The 14,420-nt window shown below is 39.7% G+C and overlaps 1 protein-coding gene across 6 annotated transcripts in view; it reads right to left on the bottom strand.

Annotated features, from left to right (window-relative positions):
* CACNB2 (calcium voltage-gated channel auxiliary subunit beta 2) overlaps positions 1-14,420 on the bottom strand; it is a 361,380-nt gene that overhangs the window by 169,070 nt on the left and 177,890 nt on the right. Inside the window, exon 1 of one of the 6 annotated variants that reach the window (XM_036345651.1) lies at positions 10,717-10,988. The exons of the other annotated variants lie outside the window; for them this stretch is intronic. Coding sequence (XP_036201544.1) covers positions 10,717-10,722 — 6 coding nt within the window. The 5' untranslated portion in view covers positions 10,723-10,988. Of the gene's footprint in view, positions 1-10,716; positions 10,989-14,420 lie in introns of those variants that run through there. 6 annotated transcript variants of the gene reach the window in all.

The raw sequence follows: 14,420 nt of genomic DNA on the forward strand, positions 1-14,420 counted from the left end.
ATTCTGTGTACAGAGTTTATTGATTCAAATGTATCTGTTCCTTCACTTGCTCAGGAGACAAAGAAATCAAATATGTTAGCTAATCATCTCAAAGTATGCTACATGTAAAACATGCTTCTTAAGAATGAAGAAACGCTACAAAGAAAGGTTCCTTTCGGTATTACTTGAAACACAGTTCTGCATGTAAATGACATACCGCATTGTTACTCATATGACAATGAAATATAGCATTTTGAAAACTATCAAATCAAACTGAGAGAAGCTCCTCCAAAGCAGCGAACAGGGAGCGAAACAAAGCAAATAGGAGTTCTTATAAATAGCACGCCCGGAATGCTCTCAAGCCGTGTACTTGCTTATCATTCACTGATTACTACTGGCTACTCTTCGCTCTCACAACTTATCAATCCTGCTGTTCTCTGTTTCAGTACACTGCCACGATAACGCTGGTCCCAAATTCCACGACCAGAGGACATTTATACGGTGGCGACAGGTACTATCTTCGGAGGCCCTTGCGATAAAGCAATTACGTTCTCCTGGTGCCATAAGAACCAACAGGCCCAGATGCCATGTTTGCCTGCCTCTCAGAGGAGCCTGTAATGAGCGAGGGTGTGCAAGCCCCACAGTGCATGCAATCTGAGAGACAACACGGATACCACGCACAGAGGCGGTACCTTCTCAAGGGGGAGAATGAAGAGGGGCCCTGGCTCAGGTGCTAACAGGTGCCTTTGGTGCGTAAGGCTGGTGGAGCCTCGCAGCTCAGGTGCTGCGGTGACTGCACAGAAAGACCAGCCTGTAGATGGGTCCTCTGCCAGGACCCTGCAGGCGGGTCAAACATCCTTATTAGGAGAAACCTCTTGGCTTTGGGAGAGCAGCAGGAGGCAGAGGATGTCAAACTCTGCATGTCTCTATTTGTGTTTTAAATGGCACCGTTATTTCCCTTAGGTTTGTAAAGACTGTCAGCATTTTGACTTGTTGAGTTGATGAACTAATCAGGAAAAAGCTTCGAATAGAGACCATGTTTTACAACGGATTCTACAACCTTGAAAGAAACAGGAGGTTGGAATCTTAAGTTGTATTAAAAAGTTTCTGAATTCTGTAAATACAGTTTTAATTTAATTTATTATGTTGGCCTGTTATTTTGTTTGCTTTGTTTCAGATTAAGGGCAGAGAGAAATTGTGCAAACACGCTGGGTGGAAATGCTTTCTCTCGGCCGGTACACACCACCTGGTTTTCTGTGATAGCATGAAAGAGGCAGAAAACAGGTTTGATGGACTTGTATGTGAGAACAAAATTCTGAAAGACACTGAAGGTTTGGGATGTAGCAAATAATCTTCAAATTCATTATCTCACCCAATTAAAAAAAATAGAGAGGACTGTAAAGAAACCACAATCCGTAGGTAAAGGAATCAGGAGATCTCTGACCCAGCCCCCTGCCCCCAAGCATCTTCTTTCTTGTTTCATGAAATTTATTTTATCACAGAATTAATTATCTTCTAATCTGTAATGCAACAGGATATGGCAGACAGTATATACTTGGTCCAAAGTCTGTAATTGCAAAACAAACATATCAAAACAAAACAAGAACAAAAGCAAACCAACAAATGAAGAAAGCCTTCTGTGAAATCTGGCTATAATCCACAGATTAAAGCAAAAACAACTCGCCCCTCCCCCCCCCCCCAAAAAGAACAAATACATATATGTATTCTCTATAAGAATATCTTTCCTTGGCTTTTATATACATTCCCTTGGGGATTGAATCTGGACGCTTATTTTTCTGAAAAGTGGCTGGGGATCTAATGGTTAGAAAAAAGCAGTTCGATTTTTTATTTCTAATGGATCATTCTAGAAGAGGAAGAAGCTTTTTATTGAAAGTGGCTTGTTGAGAGAGGGTTCAGAAGGTTTCTAAAGCAGGCGGCAAGTCTGAGGTGGTCTGGGTATGCAGCCGGCCTGCTGGCTGCTGGGGGAGAGGCGCGGCCTCACCTTCTGCTGCCCGGCTCTCAGGGCTCAAAGGTCAGGGAGGAGCCGCAGGAACCCAAGTCTCTATTCCTAAAGGAAGGCAGCAAGAGCAGCGAGGGCACAGTTATCGGAGAGTAAAGAAAGGCAAACGGGAAGGAAGCTGTGCACAGGCAGACCTGTGTGTGCACCAGAGGCTGCTCAATGGCCCGTAATCCCTGCTGGGGCCGTTCACACCTGCGTGGCCCTCCGTCAGTGACAGCCCGGCTCTGCTCAGATTCTTCATCTGTAACATTAAGATAACGATGTGCCCATTCTCTAGGCTGCTGCGAGAATTAAATCAGATGACGCATATAAAACATTTGGCCTCATGCAACTGACATGTTCACTAAATTCGTTTTAATTGCATTTTTTAATTTATGGTAGAAGAGAGACAACATAATATCTGGCATGTTAGTCATTTTAAGTTATAGTTCAGTGGCATTAAAGTACATTCCCACTGTTGTGCAACCATACCACCACCTGTCTCCAGAACATCCCCCTTGTCCCAGGCTGGAACACTGTACCCATGAAACACTAAGTCCCCATTTCTCCCCCTCCCTCAGCTCCTGGTGACCACCATCTCCCTCCTGTCTCTATGAATTTGCCTGCTATTTGCCAGGTACCTCATATAAGTGGAATCGTACAGCATGTGGTCCTTGGTGAATGGCTGATTTCACTTAGCATAAAGCCTTCAATTTTAATGGCATTACGAGGGCTAGGTTTATGCTGATAGAATGAAGAATAGTCTCAGAGAAGGCAGGCACTCTCACTGTGTGGTAGAAATTAAACAAATCCACATTTTCTGAATCCCCAAAGACGTGCTCCATCAGCAATAGGGACCCTTTATTATTCACACACACTGGTTATTAGCTTAGGTATCTTTAGTGATCTGAAGTTTCATGACAATGCTCTTTTTGGGCCTCTTTAGACAAACAACGCTTAACATCTACAACAATTACTTGTTATAGTTACAGCATTGCATCTCTTAAAAGTGATACAGAAGTGCCCATGAATCTTATCAGTCCTCCTGATTCCTATCCTATATAATTAAAGGGTAATATGCAAATTGACCCTAACAGCAGAACGACTGGGAATGACTGGTCACTATGACACACACTGATCACCAGGGGGCAGGTGCTCAATGCAGGAGCTGTCCCCTGATGGTCAGTGCGCTCCCACAGGGGGAGCTCTCCTCAGCCACAAGCCAGGCTAATGGCTGCCAGCACAGTGGTGGTGGTGGGAGCCTCTCCCGCCTCCTCAGCAGTGCTAAGGATGTCCGACTGCAGCTTAGACCTGCTCCCCGCTGGCAAGTGTACATCCCCCAAGGGCTCCTGGGCTGCCAGAGGGATGTCTGACTGCCAGCTTAGGCCCAATCCCCCGGGGAGTGGGCCTAAGCCAGCAGGTGGTCACCCCCAAGGGGTCCCAGACTGTGAGAGGGCACAGGATGGGCTGAGGGACCTCCCCCACACCGAGTGCACACATTTTTGTGCACCGGGCCTCTACTCCTTCATATAAAATACAACAAAAAAGAGGCACAAGTTAGAGATCTCTTTAAAATATAAACTTCTACTGAGCTCAGATTCAGCCACAAAATCATCTTGGACCTCCATAATCTAACTACAGAGAAAAGACATACATAACTAAATCATAATAAAGAGATAGTTGATGAATCTGTTCTTTAATTGTTAAATTGAAGTGAATTCCAAAACTACTAACTTTTAACCAATCTTTTACCCTGAAAATTCTCTGAATATTTATGCTGCATTTGAATACAGAGAGTTATGATTCTCTATTCCTCAATATTTACACAGTTGCATTCATATTTTTTATCATGTTATGTTACCTGAATAAATGGTGATTTCTTCAAAAGCAGAGACCACCGTTAACTTCATGTGGGTAGTACTCAAAACATATCATGTCTGAGTGATTAATAATTTTGGTAATATCACGAGGTAACTTCTTTTTCATACTGTTATATTTGGGGTACATATACAAGCTCCTTTAATTTTTTTTTTTACATTTTTATTGATTTCAGAGAGGAAGGGAGAGGGAGACAGAGATAGAAGCATCAATGATGAGAGAGAATCATTGATCGGTTGCCTCCTATACATACATCCCTTACTGGTGATCAAGCCCGCAACCTGGGCATGTGCCCTGACTGGGAATGGAACTGTGACCTCCTGTTTCATAGGTTGACGCTCAACCACTGAACCACACCAGCCGGGCTATACAAGCTTCTTTTAAAAAACATCAAATTAACATTAATTATTCACATTCTACTGTGAAATCCCACTAAAAAAATGAATAGAACCTCGAGACCTGTGGAACACCATCAGGCATACCAAGGTAAGCACAATGGAAGTCCTCGAAAGGGAGAAGACAGAGAAGAAAAAGGATATCTGAGGAAATGATAGCTGAAAACTCCGCAAATTGGTAGAAGAATTTTAACCTACACATCCAAGAAATTCAGTAAAATCTAAGTAGGAGAAATTTAAAACTGTCCACACCTAGAGATATCAGAATCAAACTTGAAAAGCAACACAGAGCATCAGGAATGAAAAACAGAGAAGGAATCCATCACATACAAGGGATTCTGAATAAGATTAGCAGCTCATTTCTTATTAGAAACCATCAACCTCATTTCCATATCCAGCAAAGCTATCCTTCAAAAAGGAAGCCAAAGCTAAGACATTCCCAGATAAACATAATCTGAGAAAATGTGTCACTAAACACGGAAAGGGGGGAGCCTTCAGGCTGAAGTGAAAGGACACCAGACTGTAACTCCAATTCACATTAAGAAACAAAGAGCACTGGGCAAGGTGGCCGCATAGCAAACGCAGAAGACAGCGTACCCGCGCTTTCTGCACTGTGAAAGCCTTGGGAGCTGAGCTGTGGCTGACGTGCAGAACCCGGTGATGTGGAACTTAGCCTTGAAAAGTTCCAAACGTGTGTTTTTATTAAACATTAAGCCTCATTAAACAAAGTCACAAAAATGGTCATAAACTTGGACCCACCGGGGAGGATCTCAGGCTTATCAGGTTTCATGCTGTAAAAATACCTGTGTTGGTGCCAAGATCTGAGAGGCACAAAGGGGAAGGGGGGAGGAAAAAAACAAAACAAAATATGAGCTTTAAAAACTGGATTCAATACATATTAATACTGAAGGTACATTCTTCAAGCAATTGCCAGGGCTTCAAAAAATATATGTAGAGAGAGAGAAAATGGAAATGGTCATTCTGAGCTGCTTTCAGTATTTTGCATTATCCACTATGGGTCTTTACAACCTCCCTAGAGAGCAACAGAGAGATAAGAATTATTACTTTCATTTTATAGGTGATAAAACAAGCCTAGAGATGTTAACTACTCTGCAACAAAGAAACCAGAGCTGCGATCAAGAGTAAAATCCTGCTTTTCTTTCAGTGCAGTGAGCTCTGTCCATCCTATCACACCCTCAGATCAAAGCCATTTTCTGTCCCTGACTAAGAAGACTAGGGACCCAGGATGATACAAAACAGACTTTGTGAAGGAGGCATTTGTGTCTCAGGGTGTGGAACCTTCTGAACTGTGATATATCTATATTGTGTGCTAGCAGGAGAGATAAGGCTCTTGGGTACGATTTAAGGGTTTAGATTTTTCCCTTCCCTGATACCTAAAATACCACTAACAAGTGACAAAAATACGTAGTCAAACCAAAGCTTAAAGGCAAGTAAGCACTGTTTGTAAAGCTAACAAATGATATCATGTTACATTAAGGTCAAGATGACAGCAGGTCCTCTCCCAAGAAAGAGTAGAAATCTTCAGTTCTCCAACTCTACAAGAAGAGAGGGTGAGATGGGCTCCCTGGATGACACTAGGAGGGGGAGCCCCAGGGAATTTATAAGGGGGCAGGGTGCCTCCTGGGCTCTGACAGCCCTGAATCAGTAAACACCTGATGATCGGTGGCTCATGCTGTCCTTGACAGTGCAAAATCCATATACCTAAAGGTACACTGAATACAATTCTTGTGTCAACTACAGCTCGAGTCAGATGTGGTTATAATAGCTTTACCTCTCTGCAGAAAGTAAGTTAGATATCTGAATAAAGGTGAAAGTTTTATGTTCCATTTTCTAAAATTAAGGCTTCATCTTCTCATTGGCCTGGTGTTGATTTCCAATCAAACGAATGCTCTCCTGCCTCACACTAAAGGGTCCTTTAGTGACATCAGGAAGGTGTTGCAATATAAATGCAAGAACAGTTTTTATGAAAGGAGGCATTTTTAAAAATATGTTTTTGTTGATTTCAGAGAGGAAGGGAGAGGGAGAGAGAGATAGAAACATCAATGATGAGAGAGAATCACTGATCGGCTGTCTCCTGCACGCCCCCCTACTGGGGATCGGGCCCACAACTCCTGGCATGTGCCCTTGACCGGAATCAAACCCGGGGCCCTTCAGTCCGCAGGCCGACGCTCTATCCACTGAACCAAACCAGCCAGGGCTGAAAGGAAATATTTTGATAGCTGGGACTGGATAGGGAAAAATGGTTTAATAGCTGATTCTGTAAATAACTACTCAATGTTTAAGAAATAAAAGTAACATTGGAATCTAAACACAGGATTTAATCAAAGTAATTTACACAGAGGTGCAAAGAATATACAAATATTCAGATCAATATTCACCTTTGCTAGTAATGTAAATAGAAATTAAAACAATGTTGTGTAATTATATTTTAAAGCAATTATTAATACCTGATGTAGGCTGAATTGTGATGAAATTCACATATTAGTAATATTATGTTGGCATTGTCAATTGGTCTAATCATTTTGAAAAGAGATATGGAAAGCCATAGCCAGTGACATAAGAACATTCAAATCCACTCACTGTGCATTTATCTCAGAGAAGTTCTTTAACAGAGCCAAACAAGCATATGCTCAAAATTTGTATGCCATCTATCTATCTATAAAAACAAAATTATAGAATTAACTAACAGTCCAACAATAAATGACCATTTTTATTTGGACAAACTATGGTAAGTCCACATGATGCCCTATTATTCTGTAGTTAAAAAGTGATCTCAAGATATAGTTGAAGGTAGAATCCAGAATATTCTGTACGCTATCGTTACAACTATAAAATATATTTATATATGTTGGGTGTAAAGGACTGGAATGTACTGATAAGTTTCCAGAATAGAAATATTTGACAAAAAGCAGTGAAATTATGGGGCATTCCCACAGACATTTCCTTTAATGCGTCTTCTATTTTTAATAACAATACTTTTAATTAATGACTTTGACATGTAAAGCTTTCAAGTTTTTTTTTTCAATTTTAACAGTAAAAATTATGTTGCAAATCTCTGTTGGGATTGCACAAAATTTTTATTTCTATTAAAGGATTGCTTAATGGGGGATGGGGGGAGACGTGATATCAAACATTCTGGCATCTGCAACTGATAAAGCCAGTATCTCTGTGTCCCTCCTGTAAAGTATCCTCGCGTACATACATCAGCCACCAGGCCTTTTTAACACTATACTACCATTCAATACAAATTATACCCGGAAAACCATGCAGGAACCTGTAGCCTTAAAGCATTACTTGTTTTATAATATATGGGATACACAGGCACATGTTCACTTCCTTTTTTTCTAAACTGATGTGGCAATTTAAAGGTAATGAGAAAGGAAGAATAATAATTCAAAGACTACTAGACTTCTTAAAGTATTTAACCTCCATCATCTTTTCTTTTCTCTCCAGCTTATTTCCATTCAGGAGCTCTGGTTCTTTATCATTTGGGAATTGAGGACCACTTTGTGAACTTGCAGAAGCTAGAGCAAGCATGTCAAACTCGCGGCCCGCATGTGGCCCACCGGCTGCGAGTTTGACATGCTGGAGCTAGAAGATGCTCGTTCTTATACTTAGGTGGATATTTGCACATAGTTTCCGAGGTGTATACTTGCTCTCCCCTTCCAGCCCTTTGCCACAGGATCCACAGATATCCAATTAGGAGTCCCACTTCACAGGGCTGGTCAGTACTTTAACCTTTCTATCTTCCCTCCAATATGCAAATAAAAACAACTCAGAGCTTCCCCTGCTGCCTCTCCCAGATAGCATAGTTTGGGATCTTACTCTAGTTTTTTTGTTACTGGTCATTGCAGAAAATGTAAGTAAGTATGTGATTCAACAGTAGGCACCACGCTGAGCACTATGCACTGCGGTAAAGATGCTCACAAATAACTTGAAAGATATTATTCTTCCTAATTTTACAGATGATGAAACGAAGGCTTGGAGAAGCCCAAACTCGACAAACCAGAGTTATTAAGGGGATAGTGTAGTACTCAAAGTCAGGTCTAACTGGGTCCAAATGTTTGCTTTTCACCACCGTCAGAAACCACCCCAGAAATTATAGGTAAAATGTTAAGTAAATAAAAATACCTGCATAAATCGAAAAGATAATTTTTATTTGGAGGAAAGAAGAAAATGAGATAGAGGAAGTGACCATCTCGGTCTAAGAGTAATGGCACACAATTACAGTCATAAAAGGATATTATGTCGAAGCAACTTACAATGGAGAAATGACAGAATTCACAAAATGGCGAGAAGTGTACATAATACTAGTCAGAGTCATATTATTTTGCCTTTGCAGTGAAGAAGTATATAACAAATTACATCAGTTTATTAATTTCATTTTAATGTAAGAATGAGAATAAAATGTATAATTTCTAAATGTGGTTTTATGCATTTGGGATTTGTAGTGACTTTAAAAAATATTGCTGACATGAAAACTGAAATCATACTTGATTAGACAAAATAAAAACCATGTAGTTTATTCAGCATTCTAAAAAGTTATTTTATAATTCATATACATATATACACACACATAATCACATATGTATTTTTAAAAATTCTCTCCATTTACATTATTGTCCAGATTGAAAGAAAAGTTTCGGTCATTATTTGAAAATAACTACATGAAATTGTTTAATGGAAATAGAAAAAAGTCTTTATAAAGACTTATTTTAAAACTTAACCATTAAAGCAAAAATCCATGTACTTATCAGCCCTAATCAAACACAGATATTAGTTAAAATAAAGCCATAAGAACTAAAAACTCTAGGGTTGACGAAGAGGAGGTAGCTTAAAAGGATAAACATCCCGTGCAGATTCCCATCCATAATACTTCCAGACAGAACTGAAGGCCACTGTAGGATAACTATTTTAGAATCATATAGACTGACATTCCTATTAAATAATGGCGACGGTGGTGACCCCAATTTCACCACTGAAAATATTCAAAATGATCAGTGGAATGTAGTTGGCAATTTGGGTTTTGGATTATGCATTTTCCTAATTCATAATGGAATTCCTCTGCAGAAACAACTATAGCAGCTATTTCATATCTGATAATGTTCTTAGAAAGCAGACAAGTTTATAGAAAGTGATAATTCCTGATATCTTTCAAAACAAACAAGCATTGAACAATTTCTGAATTAAATGTGAGTGGAATTTGAAAAGCTCAGAAATTTGGGTGAAGTATTTAATATTCAGATATCTTTTTATAATTAGTGTCTATATTGCCAGCCTGGTCAGAGCCTAAAGACATAGAAAACGGTGGTGTACAAAATTTAATGGGGATAACACAAGCAAGGAAGATTCCATTTTCAGAAAATTTAAAATGAAGTGTAACGAAAGGTCATTGAAATCACGTATAGATTAAGCAAGGCTTCTCACAGTTTACTGACCGTGCTATATGATACCACAAAGAACAAATGACTGCCACGCATATATTTCTTAGTAAGTATTTTTTTCTCTGTTAAACTAAATTTAGTGTAGGTTGGAATAACTGGGGGAAAAAAGAGGTAACCTGAAAAGAATTTTTAAACAAGCTATACTTTATTGATTTTAAAATACTTTTGTGTCCTATTAGCATAGATATTTCTAACCTTATAATTTTTAGAGGCTGCAGTTTACATTTGGGTTCTAGAATTATTATTTTTTACCAAAGCCTTCTTTCCCAAGAAGAGCACCAGTAATGATATGATTTTTTCTTTAAAGTTCCAATCCAAAGCCCATCACCCAAACATCTAATTATTGTGCTATAAAGCTCTGTGCTTATGTATTTTAAACATTTGATTAAATTTAAAAAATTAAATTAAAAAATATCAACATGATAAACAGCAACCAAATCTTAATTTGCAGCAATGCAGGAAGTCAAATCATCCTAATTTATATAGAAAGGCACCTGAAGCCAAAAAGCTCAGTGGCTAGGCTGTCAGCATGCTCCACGATGCAACAAATGACTCCCTTCAGCTGGAAAAGCGTTTTCATTCTCCACTTTCTCTCCTGCCCCTTCTCTCCCCAGCCACTAAATTAATCTCAATAAGATACAGTTTAAAACCAGAGTTACACTCTACTTGCTTAAATCACCTGAACATTTCCATAATAGCACTGTGACTGATTACATTTCTGACAAGATAAGGACAACTCTAAAAAAAGTAAAACAACTAAGGTGAGTTTAGCTTGAGTTCATTAACAATTCAGTACATTCCTGTTGTCTCTAAACCAGGCCACGCATCTGACCTGCCTCTCTGCCCACATGCTTACCCAACAAATAATGCACTTAGTTTGAGGAGACCTGAGGCGTCTGTCAAGCATGCCAGCCCAGCTCCGCTCTCCAGAGGAAACAGCCTTCAGAGGAGCAAGAACTCAGTGAAAAAGCTCAAGACAGCCACGTCTTGCTTTGCTGACCTGCATATCAACTGCCTTCCTTTTCCTTGCTGGCCTGGAGTGTGCGGTCTGGGCCAGTGGGACTTTGTAAAGTTTTTTAGATGACAACCTTTCTCTCAGTCCCAGAACCACTCAGGCAGGCAGAGGAGCCCATCCGTCAAGTAACAAGTGCGAGGGGGAGGGTCTTTTTGTACTTGGAATGACGTCAGCTGGCTTGGAAGAGCTGGCTAGCAAACTCGTGCACGCAGAGTAACATTTCATTAATATCAGATGCAAGCCTTCCAGCAGCGCTGGCCACCACTATAGAACAACAGGCTGCACAACTGGCCAGCTGCTTGCATTCAAGGAGACCACTGGGCTGAAAAGGAGCCTGGAATAAAAGTGAGAGCATTCTCCTTTTATCCAAAGAAGATATAGTTCCTCTTTTACACACAACAACGTGGTATCTCCCTTTTGCGGTCGGTCATCTCCTACAGTGTGTATGAAAAATGTAATTTTTTTCCCCACACAGTCAAGTAAGTATCACTTGGATAAATTTCATTTAAATCAAAAATAACTCCATCAAAAGACATCTTTAACAAGTGAAATGATGGCCACGATACTCTGAGAACACTTGCAAAGCATGTGACGACAGATTATTAGCCAGAAAATAGGAAGAACTCCTGTATGTCTATAAATAAATCTAAAAGGATAGGGGAAAAAAACCCCCACACAAATAGGTAAATCATTGAAGAGAAAAACCTTAGTGTCCACTGAACATGATAAAATGCTTGACTTCAGTACTAATCCGAAATCCAAATTAAAATCAGAATTGACCATTTCACACCCAGTAGAGTGGAAACATCTATATATTTGAAAATACCAGGTCTCAGCGAGGACAGTGAGCAGGGGCTGGCAAAGTCTGACCCCAGGGCCAAATCCAGCCAGGAATCTGTTTTGCAAGCTAAGAATGTATTTTACATTTTTAAATGGTAGAACTTGTATATTGCGAGACACAAAAATTATCTGAAGTTCACATTTAGTATCTTTAAGTAAACAGTCAAGATTATTCACTGATGAATAGTATATGGCTGTCTTCTTGTTACAACAGCAGAGTTGTGTAGTTGTGACAGGGACTGCGTAGTTCACCCAGGTTTGACTGTCTCCTCTCTGGTCCCTCACAGGAAAGGTTTGGTGTAGAGCGACCAGACTTTCATGCATCGCTGGTGGAGGTAGAAATTGGTACAGCCACGTGAGAGATTTAGCAGAAAGTAGTGAAGTTGATTGACTCCCATTAATATATAGGCAGAGAGACCCTCACAATGAGTACACAGGAGGGTAGGTCCAGCATGGGGTATAGTAAACAAATAACTTTAAAGTTAGGAAAAATAGTGAAAAGAATCATGATACAAAATGCCTTTCATTACATAGACATTAAAGTGTTTATGGGACACTTTCACTGTATAACAAAATAGATATGATATATGACAGTAAGTAAAAGGAAAAAAGTGCCCTGACAATTATTTTTTTCACATTAATCATTCCACTGTTAAAAATATTTAGAAAAAGCTTGTAAGGAAACATATAAATTTTATTTATAGTGGCTGCATCTGGATAGTGGTTTGAGGATGTGTGTTTTTTCCTGTCCTTTAAAAAGTATTGTATTTTGAACTTTCTTCAATAGGTTTATTTTACTCTTTCAACCTCAAAAAAGTTGTCTTAAGTATCTAACAGGCAACCAAGGATTATCTAATTTCTAGAGAAATTAGACACCTTTGTTTAACTTACTACTACACAACAGAATATTTCATATCTCTATGAGAGTAGATATTAACTTGCAGAAAACTGATAAAATGAAAATTAATCAGAAATGAATTTGTCTAACAGAAATGCTATTGATTTCTCTCTTATGTAAAAGTCAACTGCCCAAATTAGTTTTAGTCCTGTAGAGCCTTAACTAGGTCTGTATTCAAGTTAACAATCTGAGCCCAGTGTTCTTTCTTTTCGTGACTATAAATCCTTAGGTCCCTCCCATAATCTTTTAAACTGACTGTACCATCCTGCTGGTTTCGTCAATGAATGACAAAAACCTTTAGCACATGTTTATTCTACTTATATTTGGGAGAAATGCTCTGAAATTTATGAAAAATTATACTTGGACACCAGTTTTCAATTTGAAACATAGTTTCTTTTCTGAAGATGACATATAGGATTAGTAGCTTTCCAAATCTAGCCCACATTAATTTGTAATGCTACTAAAATATACTTGCAATGGGAAAACGTTAACGAATGTTGATTTCAGTCAAGCAAAACACAACTGGGGTTTGAAGAAGGGGAGGATGAGGATGGAAATTCTGAACGGACCACACAGGAATGTGAAGCACTTCCAAGCTCCTGTAAACTCTAATACTAACCAACACTGGACACTATTGTCTTGTTACAGGTGCATCGTTCTTTTTGCACATTAGGATTTTTTCTTGCTTTCATGATGGAGGTGTATCTTCATGAGGTCTCTGGGAAGAATATGAAGAGAAAAGATGGAAAAGAGGGATTAAGAGAGAAGTGCAGGATCAGTGATGAGTGGACTATTGAGAATGAAAAACAGGAAGAGGAACTGAGGTGCATGCAGGAAAGGAAATGGTAGATTTTGGATGCAAGATAGTTTATCATGCCAGGAGCCGGGAAAAAATGACAATTCCAAGACAGTATGGTCACTCTCCGGTCGGTGTTAACAGAATAGAGAAAGGAAGGTGACCTTAATTTAGGTGGGCATGTCAATATGCAATGTTTTTTTTTTGGGGGGGGGCTTTCCATACTTTTGGCAAATTTTCAAGTTAGGTGTTTATAACTGAGGGATTGTCTAAAATCCAGAGCCATATATAGAACAAATAGATTTAAAATAACATTTTTTTTCTGTTTTTTTCCTAAGTATAAGATAATTTCTCTGTTTAGAATGCATTTCCACCATTGAGTATTTGCAAATAAAGAACCAAAAACAAAACAAAACAAAAACAACACTATCCTTGCCATCTCTCAGGTTCCTAATCTATAAAAAGGGGCTAAGACTTCAAAGGATGATTGTTGGGATTACATAAAACATCTAGCTCACATCTGGCACATCCGAGATGTCAAATAAATGTTAGTTTTCGATGCTATAACTCAGTGGTTTCCAAGGGGCGGGGGGTGAATTTGTTCCCAAGCAACATTTAGCAATGTCCAGAGACATTTTTTGATTGCCATGCGGGGACGGGAAGGTGATTGGCCTGTAGTGAGTAGAGGTCAGGGATGCAGCTCTATATCCCACAATGCTCAGGACAGCCCCCCACCTCAAAGAGTTATGGAGCTCAACATGTCAATAGCGCTCAATTTGAAACCCTTGAAGGTGCTTTTTATATCAAAGCTATCGATGTGAAGTACTTAAGTTATAACCCAAGATGACACAATGTGAAACTCAAATCACACCTGGCTCTACTTCAGGTTGTCTGAGTGGGGGAGGGGACTGGAGCAGTAAAGGAGTGGGGGCAGGAGAACTGGACACTGTGCAGTTCGGAGGATCTCAGGAGCAGCCCCTGGAAGCGCTGCCAGGTGTCTGGTCTTTCTCATTCTCTACAGGAGGAGCGCTCAGACACACTGGGGTAGCTTGGCATCGGATGTCAGGTGGAGGGCCTGAGGGTTCTTCAGTCCCCACCTGCATTCGCATCACGAATATTTGGCCTTAGCTTGTTTCCAATATCCTTCCCTTGCCC

Source organism: Myotis myotis, unplaced genomic scaffold (assembly GCF_014108235.1).
Source record: "Myotis myotis isolate mMyoMyo1 unplaced genomic scaffold, mMyoMyo1.p scaffold_m19_p_1, whole genome shotgun sequence".
In the NCBI taxonomy this organism is placed as follows: Eukaryota; Metazoa; Chordata; class Mammalia; order Chiroptera; family Vespertilionidae; genus Myotis; species Myotis myotis.